At 41.9% G+C, this 19,703-nt stretch overlaps 2 protein-coding genes across 3 annotated transcripts in view; both read right to left on the reverse strand.

Annotated features, from left to right (window-relative positions):
- Window positions 1–10,721, reverse strand: part of apbb2a (amyloid beta (A4) precursor protein-binding, family B, member 2a) — a 36,702-nt gene extending 25,981 nt beyond the window's left edge. The window contains exons 1-8 of one of the 2 annotated variants that reach the window (XM_084945726.1): window positions 10,418–10,721; window positions 6,230–7,515; window positions 5,490–5,686; window positions 4,724–4,876; window positions 4,526–4,611; window positions 4,320–4,380; window positions 2,705–2,851; window positions 1,069–1,196 (exon numbers count right to left, since the gene is read on the reverse strand). In XM_084945726.1, coding sequence (XP_084801852.1) covers window positions 1,069–1,196; window positions 2,705–2,851; window positions 4,320–4,380; window positions 4,526–4,611; window positions 4,724–4,876; window positions 5,490–5,686; window positions 6,230–7,484 — 2,027 coding nt within the window. In that variant the 5' untranslated portion in view covers window positions 7,485–7,515; window positions 10,418–10,721. Of the gene's footprint in view, window positions 1–1,068; window positions 1,197–2,704; window positions 2,852–4,319; window positions 4,381–4,525; window positions 4,612–4,723; window positions 4,877–5,489; window positions 5,690–6,229; window positions 7,516–10,417 lie in introns of both variants that reach the window. The other variant, XM_084945717.1, reaches the window with a different exon arrangement.
- A 276-nt stretch (window positions 10,722–10,997) lies between these two features.
- On the reverse strand, window positions 10,998–16,945 carry dele1 (DAP3 binding cell death enhancer 1). The gene is made up of 12 exons (XM_084945827.1): window positions 16,733–16,945; window positions 16,039–16,156; window positions 15,244–15,346; window positions 14,476–14,620; window positions 14,123–14,308; window positions 13,919–14,001; window positions 13,700–13,793; window positions 13,401–13,543; window positions 13,097–13,255; window positions 12,429–12,521; window positions 11,958–12,111; window positions 10,998–11,841 (listed from the first exon to the last, which is right to left on the reverse strand). Exons 1-12 carry the CDS (start codon window positions 16,761–16,763, stop codon window positions 11,636–11,638), a joined length of 1,515 nt encoding a protein of 504 aa, XP_084801953.1. The 5' UTR covers window positions 16,764–16,945; the 3' UTR covers window positions 10,998–11,635.
- Window positions 16,946–19,703: the final 2,758 nt, after the last annotated feature.

The following is a 19,703-nucleotide window of genomic DNA, read 5'->3' on the forward strand; positions in this document are numbered from 1 at the left end:
CAAGCATGGCTGAGTGCGAGTGAGCCTTTTACACAGACTCTATTTTAAACTCTATTTTCACCCGATTCTTTAACAGCTGATTACACATGTCAGGACCCGACCGTTTCTTGGACTGAAACCTCCAGCCCATCTTCTCGTTTGATTTCATTTGACACATCTTCAAAGTAAATCCTCAAAAAAAAAAAAAACGTTTTCAAGTGCTTAGATTTTTAGCATTTTGTGTTCACAAGACTTTTGCTCTGTCTGTGCTAAGCTTCCAAATGCACATACGTGTCTCATACATATGAAATCCATGCATGCCATGCATCAGCGCTACCGTTTCCACACGAGTGTATAGGTTAATATGCAGGTTAATGGAAACCCAGAGTGGCTCATATCAATGAGGGCTTGGCCAGCTCCCCTCATTAGCAGCTACGCTGCTCTCAGCACACTGTCAGCTCAATGGTGAGAAGTGAAAACCAAGACTATGAGATATTGCCAAATGACTAAAGGCCCCATAGGTCCTCAGTGTGGAAGTGAAGAATTAGGAATAATTGTGGAGTTTTAGCACAGTCTGTGAAAATACAGATTGAATAATAACAAGGCTGATGCTGTTCTCTGATGATTAGTTAAAACTCCTGAATCCGCAGCAAGTGTTTTACACACATGCAGTTTAAAAGGTTCCCGTATAAAACTGTGTGTTTGCACATATACAGAAGGATTATCTGCTCAACATGTTTGTGTGGGTTCTTGTCTGTTTCACTAAGAATGTCAGTCATTAACTCTTTACTCATGTCTATTAGGAGTAACCCTTGAAACTCTTTTTTTAACTGAACAGTTTCTGTCATATTTCAGGGCTGCTTATACAACAAGATTACTGGGTTTGTGTCAGAAGTGAGTGAGGGTGGCCCTTGCCTATGCAGTTACCCTTTGAAAAACCTTGAAACTATTTTAATGGTTGTTAAACCACATGTTTATTGAAATTCATCAGGGAAGGTCATCAAAATATCGCCTCCACAGGGGAAGAGTTATAAAAACAGAACAGCAACAGCATGGTTTTAGTAAAGATTTCTGTAATGTCCTCCCTACCTGTCATGGTCTCTGCCAACACCCCAGACACGGATGCTGCTGATTGGCTGAGAGTGGAGCAAGCTGCGATCATCAGGGTCAACAAGAGTTAACATGCGATCCTGAAGCACTAAAAGCATCCCTTTGCCCTGCAAGATAGCAACCAAGGATACATCAGTGCTGTCATCCACAAGCCAGCCAGAGGTTTTTGTGAGGTAAGTTATATAATTTGTTGCGACATGATTTTAAAAAAAAAAAACAACTTGACAGTACTTTGAAAACTATAGGGAAATATTTTCAATGAAATATAGCCAGTAGTGATGGGATTTCCGGCTCTTTTTAGAGAACCGGCTCTTTCGGCTCGGCTCACTAAAAAGAGCCGGCTCCTTCGGCTCCGAACCGGCTCTTCAGGTTGTTATGTTGCTTTAATTAATTTATTAATAACAATAATATAAAATTATGCACAAAAGGAATTACTAATGTAAAAAAAAGTGGTTTTATTTATATATGTTTATATATAAATGTATGCGGTGGCCCCTAGAGACAAAGCACGTACAAACTCCAAAACACATTTCTAGCGTTAACTGAACTTCCAAATCAGAGCTACCTAGATCACTTAAATTACACAATTGAAAGCATATGTGTATTGTTTGTGTATTTATACACAAGCACTCATATATATTAAAATAATTAACTACTACCACACACCACGTGCTTCAGAGTTCGTAACTGTTTTGAAGTTTGTATGTGCTTTGTCTGTAGGGGCCACCGTAAATATACTTTTATTTATTCACTCCACATAAAATGTAATAAATAAATCATATAATACAAAAACCAACTATCCACATTTCAACTTTTAACTATTTAAATTTTCAGCTTTTTTCTTTTAAACAAATTTAAAGTGAAACAACACAAAACACTGCAAACCACAACACAATTAAATATAAATTAAAATATGAAAACTAAAAGAACATGCATATTCTCTGTCATATGGGCCCGCATGAATCTGAATCCTTTATCATCTGCAACTGAAAATAGTTATGGATGATTACTATACCTTTCTAATGTGATGCTGTTGTCTCTGGCTCTCTTTCTCTCTTTCCCTCCTGCTCTGTTTCTGTGCTACTGCGAGTGTAACTACCCCCCCGCCCTTCCCAGCGCAAAGCACAAGGCTTGCATGCGGAGTGAAGCAGAAAAAAAGTGCGAGAGAGAGGGTGAGAGAAAGAAAAAAAAAACCCCACGGCTCGCGATAAGGAGCCGGCTCGCGTCGTTCACGTCAAAGATCCGGCTCTAAGAGCCGTTTCAGGGACAACAGTTCACTGACTTCACATATACATCAGAGGTTGTGCACTCATAAACCTTCTTCCTACAATGTGTGCCTGCGAGGCATTTTCAGTTGGACTCAAGGAACTATTATGATTTCATGGTCAACAATCACATCACACACACACATCACTATAATTTAATTTATGCACTATTTGTGACATCATTTCAAACAAATGTCTAATAGCACAAAATTATAAATTGATGGACATCGATGTACAAAGCAGCCGGCAGTAACTCCGGCAGTGGTTCTCCACTGACACGCAGCAATACTGACTCATAAACATGTAAACAGTGGCATACTGTATGTTGAGCTGATCTCTTTTGGACTGACCTCTCCCCAGACACCGGCCGAGTCTCGTATGTCCCTCCTGCAGTAGGACAGCTGTCTGATACAGTGGTGGACAGCCACGCTGCTCCTCCCTTCACACAAATCCTGCTCGGCCATCTCCACCCAGCCCAGAGATCTCACTGGAAATGACTGGAAGAGACACAGACTCTGTGTATCGCTAATAATCGGCACAACAAATATGTGTACTTGTGTGCATAACTACAGCACACGAGTGAGGTCCAGGATGTCACTCCACAGACTGTCATGATCAAGTTTACTGGATATGTTCATTTTAAAATAGGTTTAAGCATTCTGGTTGTTTATTTAAAACCTGTGTAAGTGCTCGTGTTTCCTGTTGTTGAATGCTGCCATGATTAAAGATCTCAGGATGTAACATGATGGTTATAATCTTATTATAAGTACAAACAAAGGTTCACAAAACACTTCAATAATTACTGTTATCATTTATTTAAATTTTAACCAAGGTACACAAATCCATACAGCGCATGACACACACAGAAGTTTCAGCTTTAATTTAATAATGCTTACAGTGGCAGAGTGTAGTGTGCAGAAACAACTCAGCAGTAACTGAGAGCTGCCTGACGTGAAAGGCAACACATAAACTATGAAAGACTGTGTGTGTGTGTGTGTGTGTGTGTGTGTGTGTGTGTGTGTGTGTGTCGAGGGGGGGATTTTGATTGCCTCAGGTCAGCAGCTATCACCATCCTCTCTTCTCTTCCTCACTCACTAACATATCAAGGAGGTTTCTTTTCTGCTGAGGAGAGGAGGCATCTCTTAAGCTGTCACACACACCCACACGCACAATCTTTTTTCCACTGGCCATAAAATTCCCTTTGGGTTTCTTCGTCAATAAACTTTCTAAGTTCATATCTTAATCCCCACAATTCCCTCAGAGATATATAAATGGGGTGGGGGGTATATAAATATAAATAATTTTGCTGTAATATACTCAACTTTGTTCCATCTGAGCCAACAACTTCCACTCAAAAGACTGCTCTCTCTGTTGTTCTTTATCTCTATTGTTATATGTTAAGTAGCATCCCCTTCCATTAGACTATTAGGCTGCCTGCTCTTATATTCAGGCATCACAGCATCTCTATGCTTAAGCATGTGTACGTGAGATTCGTCCACAGGGGGGCAGTTAAAAATACTTTTGCTGTGAATGCGTTCACCATGTGTCAGTTCACGAAGTGACCACTGCGTGGCACTGCAGCAATCAGAAAGAGAGAGCAAGGAGCAGGTGCATTACATCATTGCACTGCCTGGTGACTTCCTCTCATTAGCAGTATTTTCTTTTTTTTGAAAGGTTAAAGTTTTTAAAGTGTAAATAAAACCACACACACACACACAAATGTAAGCTATTCATAAGCCTCTTCACAAATGACATTACTTGTTTTGGGGCCTTTAACTGTATTGTAAATGTCTGTAACTTCATCCCTGCTGGCTATAGTAAACCACAAGAAAACAAATAATCAAACTACAAAGAATGCTCTCTATTCAGTGAGCATTTTTATTTAGTAAAAATCCCAGCATATTATAGTTATTTCAGATGCCATTATAAAGCCTGTGTTATTATATGTTGTTGTTTTGAACTTACCATTGCCTCCGGATCAGAGAATGTGCTGTTAAGGTCCACTGTCTCTAGCTGGGCAGGAGGGCTGCAGAGAAACATCAGGGATTAAAATAACAGCCACATTAAAATCACATTTTACACTTGAATACATGCAAAATATCACGACTGAGTCCTTGCCACACAAGAAGAAAGTCTGTAGCACTAAGTGTGAGTATGTCTGTGACTATTACTTGAGCTTGAGTGAAGCATAGCGGAGAGTAGCTCCTTCAAATGCCTTAAGACTGGGATCAGGATAGACTGGATAGTCCTTTAGATCCTGGAGCATAAAAAAAAACAGATATTCGGAAAGGAAATAAATCTTTGTATTTTTAAACAACCCACTTCTCCTCAAATAAAAAAAAGAGACAGTTTCAATAATTGTGACTTACGGTGGCTGTGCAGGTGGTGGTGGTGTTGAGACTTTGTACAGAAGAGGTGATGTCATTGAAAGGGGTGGAGGAGGAGGAGGAAGGGGAGGGGGAGGATCCAGAGGGCGAGGGGACCGGCTCCACGGAGCTGTCGGATATCAGGCTGCTGGGGCGCTGTGGGACAGACAGATGGGTGATGACAGAGAGACCGTGAGGGATCCAGGGTGAGAGACACAGAGCTGCACAAACAGACTGATGATGGAAGGTACATCACTGATCAGCAGCAGCTTTCAGATATGGAGGATTCTTTCTAAACACAACACAGAAGATGGTAAAGCCTGTCTTTTAATTTGTGTTGGGTTTTTTTTACAAGCCACTACATGGACTTTTTCAAAAAAGCAACATTTCTTTTTAAATAAATTTGTAAATTGAAGCTTTTTCAGACCTTTCAACCACATCTTACTGTTCATCAGCATCTGCTTGTTGTTATGTAGAAGGATGTGGGTTGACATCTCCAAAGGACGAAAATCCCATATAGTGAACATCTAAACATAAATTTCTCTCAAAGAAAACGCAGGGAACTTTTTAAAAGTATCTGCATTAATACATTATATTTAAACATCTGCATCTACATCTGTTTGCTGCGGTTAACATTCAGCAGAATTAAATCCTGACTGAGAGCGTTAAGATACATAATGCTGTTAAGACCTTATACATAAAAGATCTCATTATACTTTTAAACGTGCTTTTAATCTTGAAGTCTATTTAGTTCTCTGGGTCGTCTCACCTCATTGGGTGGCTTAAGGGAGTCCTGTGTGACCTGTTGTGGGTCATTCTCAGCATCATTGCTAGAAACGGTGTGTTTGCTTGAGGCAACAGGTCGGTCGTACTGCGTAGTGCCGGTGGGCACGTGCCAAAAATAGACCTCTGATGAGTCTGAGATCTCCCGCCAGCCTGGGGGCAGCTCCCCTTCAACCCATACATCTGCTGCAGGATGACAGTGACAAATAAACACATACTATCATTCAGATAGTATTACACACAGATGGGCTCTGCAAAAATAAAGCAAACAAAAAAACAACAAGATAAAAACACATATATAACACAAGATAGATGTGGTCAGCCTGTCCCTGAACTTGTGCTTTATACTCTACAATAATATTTTACTACAGCCAGCCCTCCTCTTCTCTTCTTTCTGAATTCTCTTCCATTTTCGCAAACTGCTATCTGCACTATCCTGTCATTATGCCCATCCGAATCATCTCTGCACCACATGGGGTTTACAGGGGGCTTAAAGGTTCCAGCAGTATTTCACTGGAGTAAGTGACTTGCTTAATGTGATGCCTTTGGTAAATTTCCAGATCAGACAGTCTGTAGGAGGTAGAGAAATGGAGAGAGAGGAGGAATGAAAGGAAGGTGTAATTGAGGCATGATTAAAGGCTGACACAGATATGCAAATTTTTCAAGGGAACGATCAGATGGCAAAACAAACACACAGACACAAACACACAGATATATATACTGAACCTGTCTCTTTTGGAGTCTGTGGAGAGGGTGACTCCTGAGATAGGGTGGTCCAACTGGAGTCTTCATCTTCTGATGGAGTCTCAGGAGTGAGATCCATTCTTAAGCCCACTTTTGGAAGGCCGGTTTCTGGTTCAGGCTGAGGAGGGGCCGCCCGATTCCTGGTAGGCGTGGTCTTCTCTGCAGCTCTGGCCTGTTTAGGTGAAGAGGGTGGGTACTGCTGAAGAAACTGGTTCTCGTTGTTGGGGTGTAGCTCCACCTTGATCACCCGGGGCTGGGTGCTTCGGGGAGGCTTTGCAGGGCTGCGTGGGCTAGCCTGAACCTGGGCGCAGAGCTCCTCTTTGACCTGGGCTGGAACTTGGTTCTGCAGGTGGTTGTGGTTCTCTGGAACCCACTCTGGGCTGTTACTAGAAGAAGAGGGGGTGGAGGAAAGAGGGGCTTCGACTACCACAGGTAGCAGTGGCTGTCTTGGTGTCGGTGTGGGCTCATCATTTTCTTCATCCTCCTCCACCACCGGCTCAACCTCCTCCTTCTCTTCCTGGCAGGTTTGCTTGCTGCTGGCCTTCTCCTCCTTCTGACTCTCCCTTTCTTTCACAGGACTAGCCTGTTCCTTCTCTGGGGAGGGCTGCTGCTTCTTTTCCCCCTTGTCCTCTTTGTTTCCCTGGTTTAGGTCCAGATCCCAGCCCTTTCCATGGTACTCCAAGAAGCTCTTGGTCCTTCTTCGAAAGGGCGGAAGCTGTGAGTTATCTTTCTCAAATTCTAGCCAGTCTGAAGTGGGATTATTGATGAGATCGTTGTCAGTTTTGCCCTCTGTATTGGCCCTGCTGAGCTCCAGCTGCTGGCTCTCAGCTCGTCTCTGCATGTTGGCGCCATTCTTTGCCAGTTTGGGGTTAGTTGTATTAAACAGCAAGGAAGAGGAAGAAGAGGAGTAAAGGGCGGAGCTGGAGGAGGACTTGGTGGGAAGGCCGCGTCCTCTGGTTACAGGTTGGTTTTTAGACAGCAAAGCCAAGTTGTCACTTATCCCCATGGCGCTGCGCACGCTGGTCATCGCGTACCTCTGGCGGCTCTTCGGCAAGGTGGCCGAACTTCCGGTTTCCATGGACTCCTTGATGACATCTCGTCCAAGCAGCTGATTGTATGATGAGCGAAGGCTGAGAGAGGTCGGAGGGGTGGCAGAGGCCCCGCTGCGATTCGCTAGACCAACGGTGGAGGGCGAGGATCCAGAGCGGGAGAGGGGAGGAGTTTTTACTGACATCATGGCTGACTGGAAAATCACTGCAGAGATAGAGCTGATGATAGAAGAGATGGCCTGTTAGAGGTTAAGTAACACATTATAACCTGACCTACAGCTTTATATGTAATTTTTTTTTTTGCCAGTATTGATTAAGCATGAAGAGGAGCTATTTTTGGCTTCTGCCACGTTTGCCGCAGCAGATTTTTAACACCGGATGCTCTTCCCGACCCAACCCCAAAAGGGTTCACTGACTATACTACCTTAAAAAGTCTTGGTGATGTTTTGGTCTTTCCAAATGAGGCACTTTGAGCTATGTAGTCTAATTTAAAAAGGTTTATTGGGTCAAATAATATATGGATTGACAAAAACATAACATAAAACCACATTTATGATACACTTATTTTACACATGTTTTTAAAATAAAAGATTTAGAAATATCAACCAGCCTTGAAGCCTTACTGCTCACTCACTTTATTTTAAGAGCTTTTTTTGTGGTTGCAAGATTATTTTACGCCCACTTACTCTACAACTGCCTATTGTTTAGTCACTGGGTTATTATATTTTTAAAATCCTTGTTTCTCTGGACTCTCCTGCTTGCATGCTTCCCCAAATAATTACTTTTACATATAACATGATATAATTTCGTTTTTTTAACGTTACTTGCTTGGAATAACTGCTCCCTGACATCATTCAATGTGCAGCATTATCACGCTGACACATTTCCCCAGCCTCACAACTGATCATCTCTCTTCCTGTGGCTTGACCAGTCTCAGAGACTTTGATCAATGCACGATGGTGCAGATCCTCTTCCAGCCTCACACCCCTTTTACACACAAGGTGTCACTTCTGAAGTGTTAAAAAGAAACACTGCATCAAAGTCATGTAGCTGGAATGCATTTGTATGATATCTGGAGTGAGTCAGACCCTCAATTTATTCAACTAGGACTGACATTCAAAGCCCGAGCTGAGCGGTAAGCTGGTCTGTGGGGAGGAGAAGTGCCAGCCAACTCCTGCTAACTAGGTAGCCGTGTCTCTTTTATCTCTGGGTGGATCAGCTTTGTGATGCGGAATGCAGACAGATGGATAGAAACAAAGACAGCGGCGGCAGAAAATCACCTTGCTCTTAAGATGTGACACGTAACACGGCTTTTTAGATAATTTAATTAGGCTCCCACCCTGCAGAAAGCTGGTAAACAACTAATAGAGGCGGGGAAAAACATGCCCAGACACGCAATCTTAATGTATAAACATCTTTTCACAAATGCACACATCTCAAACAATGCTGGAGTCATCACTGGCACCTCTACTTAGAAACATGGAAAAGTCAGACACAGCAGATTTCAAAGCCTGACAAGATCTTGGGAAAAGATGGAGGCGGTAAGTTAAAGAGAGCAGATTCCCCGGACAGTGCACTTTTGTCCATGCGGGGGCCCCTATCTGCTCTCCTCCCTCTGGGTGGTTGTTGTCGCCTCTGTAACCCAGTTTGTGCTGAACCTGCACTCCTCTCTTCACGCCTGTGACTCAGACATAAACACAATCAAGTCAGGTCAACAGGTGCAGACTGTGCCATGCCATGTCTCAAGCAATGCTCTTTTTCTACTGTCATTTACAGGTCCTTAAAGCCACATTTTAATGCTATGTCCTAAATTCTGTTGCCTGTAGTTTCACATACAGACGCACTAATATATGACTAAAACACACAAAATGGGACATCTGAGCAATACAAGCCTTAAATTAGATGGCAACAAAATATGCTGCAACCTACTGAATATAAAAATCCGAACAAATACACTGATTGAATCAACACAACTCCAAATCATCCCTTTCACCCATATTTGTGTCGGGTATGAGCCGCAGACAAACTGGATCATCTTAAACAGAGATTACGGCCTTTTCTTTTCCTTCTCCTCTTCCTCTACAACAGCACAGGCAGGTCTCTGCCGCTTAAATAAAAGTGGAGCAGGGAGAATATGTGAAGTGTGCGGAGGAGAAAGGATGGTTATAAGAGGGATAAAGCGGGGAGGATGACACAGCAGTTTGCTGGACAGTGAAGGCACAGTTAACACACGGAGGTAGTGAAACTGTTGTCCTCAATAAATCTGTTGTGCTGTGTAACAGCAGAGGTCATTCATGAGATGCACAAGATGTTAGCAGCTGGTCAGCAACGCGGATCCTTATTAAACAGTTGGGTCTCAGTCTAGTTGTTCATGCTGCTGATACTTGCCGCTGCATTGTCTGTTGTGATGATGCAAAATGTGAACGTGATACCAAAGTTAGTGAGGAAATGAGCAGATTTACATGGATGACAAAGGAGACTGCTAAAAAAAATTTTAAAAGGTGTTGACAGAAAAAGCATACTAGTACTAGTTTTGGAGGTAAGTGTTAGATTATGACTCTTATTTGCTCATTTGTTGCCGATAGTGGGGATTACATAAAAGTGTTTTCACCTAAAGGTCATCAAAAAAGGAAAAGATCAGTTTCCTGTGTGTTATAGCTTTAGACATTAACACATAATTTCTAAATCTATATATATATGTATAGATATGTTGGGAAACCAACTTGTTATGGTGGGCCCTCCTTTCCTCCGCGCAGAAGCAAGTGCAACAGATGAAAGCTCAAGCAGGAGGGGAAATGAACTTGAAAAAGTCGATGATGTCATGGGTGGAGTATTCTAGCTCCCCGCTTCTTGCTGCCTCCTTAATAAACTCCCCTCACTGACAAATCGGAAGCACCCCATCTTTAAATCTAGAGAAATGCGCGGATGGATCGCCGTAAATGCCATTATTGCGGAAGATAATCTGTTAATATGTGAACAGACGCAGTGAATCTTTAGCATCCAGCCTCCCCTCCTCTCTCACTCTCTAGCCACATCACCATCACCACCAGCACCACCGCCGCCGCCGCCGCACTGGGAGGGGAGCGCATCCCATCGAGAGCATCTATTTACATCCACTCACCGCTTCGGTCAGCCTCCGGGGCTTCTGCGCTTGCCTTTCCTCCGACGACACGCAAACACAGTAGTGAGCAGGGCTGAAGTCAGCGGCCGCTTTTTAACTGCCGAGTCCGCCCGTAACAGCAGCCGGCCGCCCGTATTATCATATCACATCACATCATAAACCCTCCCAGCCCGGCTCCTTGCTCGCAGGCGGCTAAGCTGCGCTTTCTCTCTGCGCCAGAGGATCCCAGAGTGGCGTGGCGCTGTGGAGCTCTTCAGCCAGCCGACCAATCGGAGCCGAGAACGCAGGACGCTCGGGTGCACGGAAGGAGACGCAATCGCAATCAATATACCGGTGTTATTTTGCGACTCAGGTAATGGAATCACACATCATCCGACTCTTACGTCATACACAAGTCTGAGAAAAAATGCATGGCTTCTGGTGCTCGAGCACACCTGACTGTGATAAAAAAAAAAAACAACAGCAGAAAAGCCATTTCCAAATCTGACAGATGTTGTTTTGCAACACCGAACACAGAAAAACTACAATTTGAAGCCAGTTTTGTGATGAGTATTAAAATAACGATAAAAGAAGCCAGGCAGCCTTTAGGATCGTTTTTTTATTTTTTATTTTAATGTGCGCATTTGACAACACAACATCCTCCTCACAGTGCATTAATTTTCCCTTTGGTTGGTTTATCACAAGCATGCAGTCTTTCTTTTACAACGGCAAGCCACACTGAACCATTTAACCTAAAGACATAATTATATTATTTAAGGTTAAAATATAACATTCATGTGAAGCACTTCCTCAGTTTCAGAGGTTTAAAGTTGGCATTATTGTCTGCAGTAGACAGAAGATATCAGATACCTCGTGATTAAATCCTTATTAGCAAGGAGGGAAACAAGTAACCACCTGATCCACCCAAAAGGCACATTTCTGGAGAACTTAGCAGAGGGAAGATTGTAAGAAACAAAACTGTAGTGTACAAAAACAAATGACAGATGGCTTCTTCTCTGATTCCAAGACCTTTTGCTCCACAGCTCTTTCTGACATAAAAGAAATAACTCACATCTTTTAAAAACTAAATAAAACTTGTTTCTTTTTTGAGTATAAAAGCAATTCGCTCCGATTCAGACCTCACACACCGAACACACTTTGACCTTTCCCAGGTTTCTGAAAACTCATTCATACTTTGAAATACATTCCTCAATCTGTAATGTGGCTGGCTCTCGGTATTTATCCTATTCCTACAGTCCACTGGCAGCTTTTTCTCTCAGTGCTCGGAGAATGGAGATGGAGGGGTACGGAGGACAAAGATGGGAGCCCGCTGAGGCTCCCGGTGCTCCAGGAGTGAGGCAGGAGAGTGACACAGCTTGACAGAGGAGAAAATGTCTTTGAGAAACATGGAGCTGAATGGATGGACCGCAACACGGATTCTTCTGCTACAGATGGAGACAGAAAAGGAAAAATAAAAGTATTATCACTGTTGTTTGGCTCACTGAAACTGTACTACAACAATGCAGTGACTAACATTAATGCACATTTTTTGCATCCTTACTATAGATTTCATTAGGAGGCCTCAGTAATCTCTCAGCTTGCTTGTTCCCCGCTCGAGCGGCTTGTTTGTAAAATTTAATAGCTGTCCTCAAGTTCTGTTGCACAACAAAGCCGCTCTCATAGCAATTTCCCAAGAAGAGCTGAGCAGTGTCATCCTGAGAACAAAAGGAAACATGCAATTCAAGTAGGTAAACCTTCCAGGACAAACTTTAAACGTACAGTCAGCAAAACCAGCCCTAAACGAATTGTAAAAACAGTAACTGATTATAATCTTTAACACAACTGCACCAGAAAGTTGCAAAACATCTGTAACTGCAGATTTTTTTAATTATCAAAAACCAGGAGACTGTTGGGATAATCTTTTCCTATCGGATATCCCGACAACCTCCAGCATGATCGACTCTAAAAAGGGAGGCGATCTCTGAGATAAAGCATTGATTAAAGTCTAGAAACATCTAAAGGAAGCACTCACGCCACTCTCTGCTGCCATCTCCAGGTTCTGGATGGACTTACAACCATATTTCACTGTATCCTGGGCGTAGATGGAGGCCAGGCAGAGCTGAGCCTGAAGAGGAGAAATGGAAAGTTGATTTAATTCAATAAGGAAGCGCCAACATCAGCAAAAAACAAAAACAAAACCAAAAAAAAACCCTGATACATGCTGATAGCAGTAAATGTGCTTGAATAACAATTAAGAGATGCTTAAAGATAGAAGGAAAAAAGACTCCAGGTGGAGTTTGAGCCAGTTGTTTGATGCTTTCAGCTTATTTAATTTTAAAAGGCAAAAATATTGCAATGTAAGAAAAAAAAAGAATATTATCTGTCAGTGCTCAGATAACAGAGGTGGAGAGAGCCTGCAGAGGTATCAATATCAGCCTGTTAACAAATGCTTTACTTTCTCAGAGAAGTTTTGTTCCAGGAAAAAAAATATGAATGAAAAATTGTATTTACATTATCAGCTATTTTATTTCTACATTTTTCAAATGTAAGTGGGTACTTTTCCAAATGCAACATGCTGAATTCTTCTGTATTGAAAATGTTTTCAAGTTTGTTTGTTTTTTCTTTCAAATTACACAATATAATATATAAATGTACTAGAGTTGCAATGGTTCTCTGGGAGAAACTGATCATGACTTCTACCTTGGTCAGCCCAGCTGCAGCAGCTTGTTCCAGAAGGTCGATGGCTGTGCTCAGCTCCTCTGGACTCTGGTGCCCTCTGCTGGTCAGGAGCAGCTTTGCACAGCGGTACTGAGCTTGTCTGTGGCCACTCGCGGCTGCCTGCCTATAATAGTGCAGAGCCTTAAAGAGAAATCACAGGAGATATTACAATAATGCAATTAGGAAATTAAATATCAGAAGTAAACAATTCATGCTTAATTTTATACATTTACATAGTCCACAAAAGCAAAACTGTTTGCTACAAGAGTGATGGCTGGGGTCTCACCTTCTCCTTGTTCTTGCTCACTCCTCTACCTTTCTCATAGCACACCGCCACATTAAACTGGGCTTTGCTGTAGCCCTGCTGAGCTGCAGCGAGAAAACAGGTGAAAGCTTCCTGGTGGTTTTCCCTCTTGGCATTTTCTAGACCTGTTGTACACAAGAAGATATAGAACAGGAAATAAGGGAACATACAGGAGAAAAAAAATAACCGTGCAAAGGCCATTTCATTTGACTCCAACAGCAGTATGTGTTAAGTTTATGTGATATATATGTTTTTTTTTAAGTGTGCTGATAAATAATGACCAATTATGTTGAGGACAACAGGAACGCAGACGTCTTCCACACGTCTGAGGTTCAGTGCTGCCGCTGCCAGCCTCTCTTCATCAGACAACATTTCCTGGAAATGTTAAAGAGGATAAAAACACAATAATAAAGATAAGACAAAAGGTCAAGTCTGTTTTTTGAAAGTACAAAAAAAAAACCCTTTCTTTAAAGTTGACAAACTAAATGATGAAGACTCACCTCATCACTGGTGTCGGGTTTCTCTGCCTTGTCTTGGCTGGCATCATCCTGCAGCGGACAGGAAGCTGACAGGAGTTCATCCTCTACAAGTCAAGGAGGAAATACTTGTTGATTTTTCTATTTCATAAAATATAAATTAATAAAATGTTTTTTTTTAAAGATATTTTTAAGCAATCTTTAAACTATGACAAGCACAGAACCAACCTGGTATAAGTGCATCCTGGATCAGGAGTTCCCTCTGGTGGTCAGAGATGGCAGTCAGATGGTCCTGTGTGCTGCTGCTGTCACTGTCACTGCTCTGAGTAGGGGACTGATCTTGGTTCTGTCTCTCTAGCACCCCCTGCAGACACAGCACATTCCTTCCTCTGGGCAGGACATCATGTCTTGATACTGCACAAAAAGAGCGAAAGCAACAAAATAGACAGGACACAAGTTAAAAGATAGAAGTGGGTTTTTTTTGTGGAAACAGTTACATGTCCACTGTATGAAACTATTTTGCCAAGGGATCTGCCTTGTGTACATCTACTCCACAGCTACAACAATGCAGAAGAACTCACAGATCTCTAGTAGGATGTGATAGCCACACTTGTGTAGAGTGGAGGGGGCTGACAGGGCTCCGGGGCTTGGACTGGGCTCTGTGCTTGAGGAGAACTGGGAGTGGATCCTCCTGCAGAGCTGCATGAACAGAACTGCTGCTGCACCCTGCAGACAAACAAATGAGAACATCAGACGTAGGGGTAGTGCACCCTCGCCTGGAACGGCCAACCAAGTGTGACAGAGGTTTCTATTTCAGCTAAAACTCATGAGTAATCGGTCCATGTGTATAAAACATGAACATTTCAGAGACAGTGGACATACGTATTATGATAAAAGCATAGTGCAGCTATTGTTTTGCTGCAGCAACATGAGAGCAAAATGTCCTCTGGGGTAAACAGCTGGGTCTGACCTGCTGGCCCACTGATGTCTGCCATTGCTGTAGCTTAAAAAGCAGTTACAAAGTGAAACCACTGAGCTGCGCTAAAGGAGTCAGAACACACTGAGTGCAGATACTGTGGATTTCAGCAGTGTGTGCAGCAAACTGTGCAGCTCCGGTGTTGATGATGTTGATGTTTAGCAGTCATTTTAGTGGCTTTTGTCTTCAGGACTGTTACCATCTGAATATATTAAATCAGCAGCAGCCCTCACATGTGTCCTGACAACTTTCTTATTAGAACATGAAGGTAATTCCTGATAAAGTTAACGACACAGAAAAAGTGATGCAGGACATGCTAAGAAATATGTTTGGTTACATGTTTGTATTTTAAATGCAACAACACATGACTTACCCATCCCACAGCATCCAGAGCCGTGTAACGCGGAAACTCAGCATACTTGGACTGAAAGGTCCTCTGCTTCCTCCTCCTCTCTCCATCCTCCTCTTCCTGAGATCTGCAATAAACAAAGCAGAGAGTAATGAGAAAAAGAAGATTTGCACAGGATTCTGTGCAGCAGTCTGGTCAAAATATAAGCACACCCTTTCAACAGCTAGTACAACCACCTTTAGCAGCCGTAACTTGAATTGTTTTCTGTATGACTTTATCAGTCTCTCACATCTTTGTGGAGGAATTATGGCCCACTCTTCCTCCTCCTTCTACAGCTCACTGCATGTATTTATGCACAACTCTCTCACCACATCCCACCACAGAAGCAGTTAAGGGTTTTTTTGTACAAAATCCTGTGAAAACTTTCTTTTCCAAATGTCTGTATTTCCAGTCTACTGTATTAAGGCACTGCATGAATTCTGTTTTTAACGCAGGCGGCTTTGTTTCTGTTTCCTTGACTTGCACTGTTCATACACCCACACACACACACAAAGCAGATGCTTCTGGATGACGCAACCAGCTGAAAGGGCAGCAACAAAGGGCAAAATAGGTTCAAAGTGGGGCTAAAGAAACAGGAAAGGACAGCAATGAGGGCAGAGTCTGAGGTTTTACCCTATTTCAAAGGTTCTTTTTCGTCACCTGATGATACGGCCTGCATTTTGAGGGCAATAAAGTTTGGACATCAAAGGGAGATGCTCAAAGCTCGCCTTGTAAAGTGAACAGGTAAAAGAAGAAAGGAGGCGTGGAGAGGAGGAGTACCTGTTGTCAGGGGAGTGTCGAGAGGTGGAGAGGACAGCTGAGCTGTTGATGACCTCGTCCTCCACATGGTGGTTTTGGGACAGTCGCAGGGTGCTGTTGCCATGATATCGATGCAGAACTGAGCAGAAAGTTAGACAATGTAATTAGGAGACAGTCTCCTCAGAACTACAAAGCATTCTCTGTAACTTACTTATCACAGCCTAATTACTTCAGTTGTTTATAAGCATTGAGAGACAGAGATCATTTTGCACCGCAGCTGGACCGCTATGCACTGAAACCACAATAACAACAACGCATTTCTAAAGAACTGACATTGCCTTTAATAATTATTCTGAAACCTTTTTCTGAAGATCTAGATCCAATAATGAGCTAATTTTGGAAAATTAAAGCAAACTAAGACGTGGGCAGTGCAATCCAGACGGGAATCCAGATGTGTTGGCGTGTGGCACACACGACAGGTAGTGTTGGTGTTTGGGAACTCTGAGTAAGTCTCCATAGCATTGACAATAAATGGATTAGCAAGTTTTGCAACAGGAGCTAACCCTAGCTTTAGCTCCGTGCAACAGATTAGTAACTTCAATAACCTCAGTTTTCTGTTAATAAACGCGTGGTAAACTCTGAAATGTTGATAATAATTGACTTCAGTGTAGAAAGAGAGAAGAAGAAAAAGGGGCGTTCTCGACTTTTCTCTCACCTCTTCCAACAAAACCGTGGAGCCTCCACATGGTTTGTCTCTAACGGCTCCTTTAAATGAAAGGTTATGTCCGCACTGGCCTGTTTAAGTTATCCGGGGTCCGTACGGCTCCATACCGCTAGCGGAGTTCTTCCAGCACTGGTGATAAATAAAAACCTGTCACGAGTTACGCCGTAAAAATACCGACCCGGAAGTGGAGGGTGGCGGGGTTTACGTAATCGATGCATCTGCAGTTGCATTTTCACAGCACCCACTTGCGGTGTATGAGGGTATCACACTTTCAGACGTTTAGGTTTCTGGAAATTTGAGAAGTTAATTGTCATGTGATATTTTATTTCATTTTGTAAAGAGAAAAACAATATATATATTTTTTGTGTTCATGAACTGAGTCACCCACAGTTTTTTGTATTGCAGGAACTGTGCTATGATATTATTATCATTTTTATTATTACTGGACATCTCCTAGGTACTACATGAAGACTGCAGATTTGTATGAGGCCATATTATTGTTCTTCTCTTACACCATGTGAATATACTGGATTTTTTATGCATTGCTGTTCTATGTGTCTTAGTATGGACCATCTCTTTATTTCTCTTGTCATTCCACAAACAACCTGCACTTTTTATCTGGGGATACATGGAGATAAAATTGAATTACATTAACTGATTTTAATGCCAAGGCAAAATTATTACTTAAAGAAATGCAAATCTGTGATCACTGAAAATTATCTTCTTTTGCTCTTAACAGATGTTTATAAAGGTTTATCATTTATCGATACTAGTTACTGTTGTTTCTATTGTTATAATCATTTTTGTTTTTTCTTTTTTCCTTTTTGTTACATTTTCTTTCATATTTTTTATTGATATGTCATGACTTTAAAGCCTAACTATGGTCAAGATCTGCAAGTGAGCTGTGGCTAGAAGTCCTGTGTACAGTGCAATGCTTGAGGGTATATTATAGCAATCTTAATATATCCTCACTGAATACAATGAAAAACATGTTTTGACATTGTGGGTAAGCAAAGAAGGCTCAGACTACAAGCAGTAATTTGAACAGAACTAGAACTAGATCTGTTCTGCTTTATTTAGCTTTAGATTTGAGATGATTTTCTGCACAAAGACAGTGTAGATTCAGACAAGCTGCAATGTTTAATCCTGGTGCTTGCATCAATAATCCATGCACACATTCACAACAGATAACATTAATGCTTTCCTTGTAGTAGATCATAACACCATCCAAGAGACAGAAGAAGAAATGCTACTGCAGAATCCAGCCATCAGTGAGTAAATGAGTTAATAATTTACCACAATTTTAATTAAAACGCCTCCAATGAGTTGTGAAGTTAACTGACAGACCAGAGAGGACACGGGGGGAGCACATGTACACTAGGAGATCAAAACACAACCAACAACAAAAACTCAATTGAAAGACACCCTCCATCAAGTCATGGTTCTTGGTAAAGTTTTCTTTAATCTTAAGGTTCAGTGGCAACAAGACTTTGTAGAAAGACTATTATCTTTGCAGTACACTGGCAAAAGTGTGAGCTATATTTCATATTGCATCCACAGCAACACACTGCTTGACTTTTAAATAAGAGGGCACACGTTGCGATATTGACTGAATAAATAAGCGAATGCATGTGATACAGTCCATACTTCACAATTTATTAGTTTAATATTGCAGCAGGGCTTAAACATTTTTTAAATAATTCTAAAAATTACAAGTTTTTTAAAGAGTCTGCTCATTAGGAAAGCAAAAACTGACTTTTTAATCAAGTCCTTGCCTAACTGATAGTATCTGATTAAGGATTAACTGCACTATGGGCCTTTTTTATATTATTATTATCTTTGCATCTGTAGCACTTCTCTCACACACATCAGCACTCGTAAGACCTGGTTAAGATTTCCAAGGATCAGAGTGCCCTCTTGGTAAGGTGGTCTCATGAATAAGGAGAATAAGATGCTCCTGATCTGAATCATTGATGAATTGAGGGGCTGATCTAAGCAACCATCCAGAGCTCATCCTCATCAGTCACTCTACAGGAGCGTTTGGCCTTCTCTGCCCTCCATGTTGATCAAACGGTGACGCACACCCCTGTGCTTTACTGGAAACCCACATCCTTCCCGTCAGATGGGTCTAAACAAGGGGCGGGAGGTAAGAGGTCTGCAATTGTAAAGACAGATTAAACTTTGAATAACTCACTCCCTGACCAGTTGCCATGGTGACAAAGTCATCATGTCTTTCATTTACGATCCTCCTCAGGCAAATAAGTCTAGCCTGAAGTAGTTTGTAACGTTAGCAAGATCGCTGCACAGCCAGATAGTGTTTGCTGCTTCGCCTGGGGCCAGATTTGTCTTGGCAATATGGAAAAACATCAGGGTGAGCTGGAAGCACAGTCCCACAAGTGCTGACTAATTGAGCAGTTTGTTTTTGCTCATAATACAATCTGCACTTCAGCTCTCAAATGTGAGACATTTAAAGCAGTGTTTAAAGCAGTGAGGGGACTTAATAATAAGTGCTAAACAAATTCGGAAATCTCATTTGCTCTTTTATTTTGTCCATTTTAAACAGTTTATGACAGCAGAAACTTGCTTCACCGCTGTTATCTGATAGCTACATTTATTTTTAGAGATTCATGCTTTGTGTTACAGCAGTCCTAAGTATTTTTAGTGGTTCAAAGACTAATCAGAATCCGACTCGTATGAGTAGCTATTAAACGAAATACAGCACTGTGTAAAGGTTTTGAGCCACTCCCTCATTTCTTCATATTATGCTTCCAGTGAGCCAGATTTCATTTTTTTCCAGGTGTTACAAGGTCTTTCAAAGTTATTCTTTGAACATTGGCTGCTTTTCCTTCATTTTCCACCTGATCCCACTTGTTAAGCCACTTAACACAGAACATTGACTCATCCGAGCATGAAAAAGGTACCTAACCAAAAAAATGAACAAAGATTGTTTCTTTACATAACA

The sequence above is a fragment of the Perissodus microlepis genome, chromosome 2, assembly GCF_051167445.1.
Source record: "Perissodus microlepis isolate ML-2025 ecotype Zambia chromosome 2, ASM5116744v1, whole genome shotgun sequence".
NCBI lineage: Eukaryota > Metazoa > Chordata > Actinopteri > Cichliformes > Cichlidae > Perissodus > Perissodus microlepis.

Bases quoted from the DNA above. Each gene is read 5' to 3' on its own strand.
- dele1 (XM_084945827.1), bottom strand. From the start codon at position 16,763: ATGTGGAGGCTCCACGGTTTTGTTGGAAGAG. The intron at 16,157-16,732 runs GTGAGAGAAAAG...CTTTCTGCTCAG, and splicing joins CCACGGTTTTGTTGGAAGAG to TTCTGCATCGATATCATGGC. The intron at 14,621-15,243 runs GTAAGTCATGTG...GTTTGTCTGCAG, and splicing joins CTCTGGATGCTGTGGGATGG to GGTGCAGCAGCAGTTCTGTT.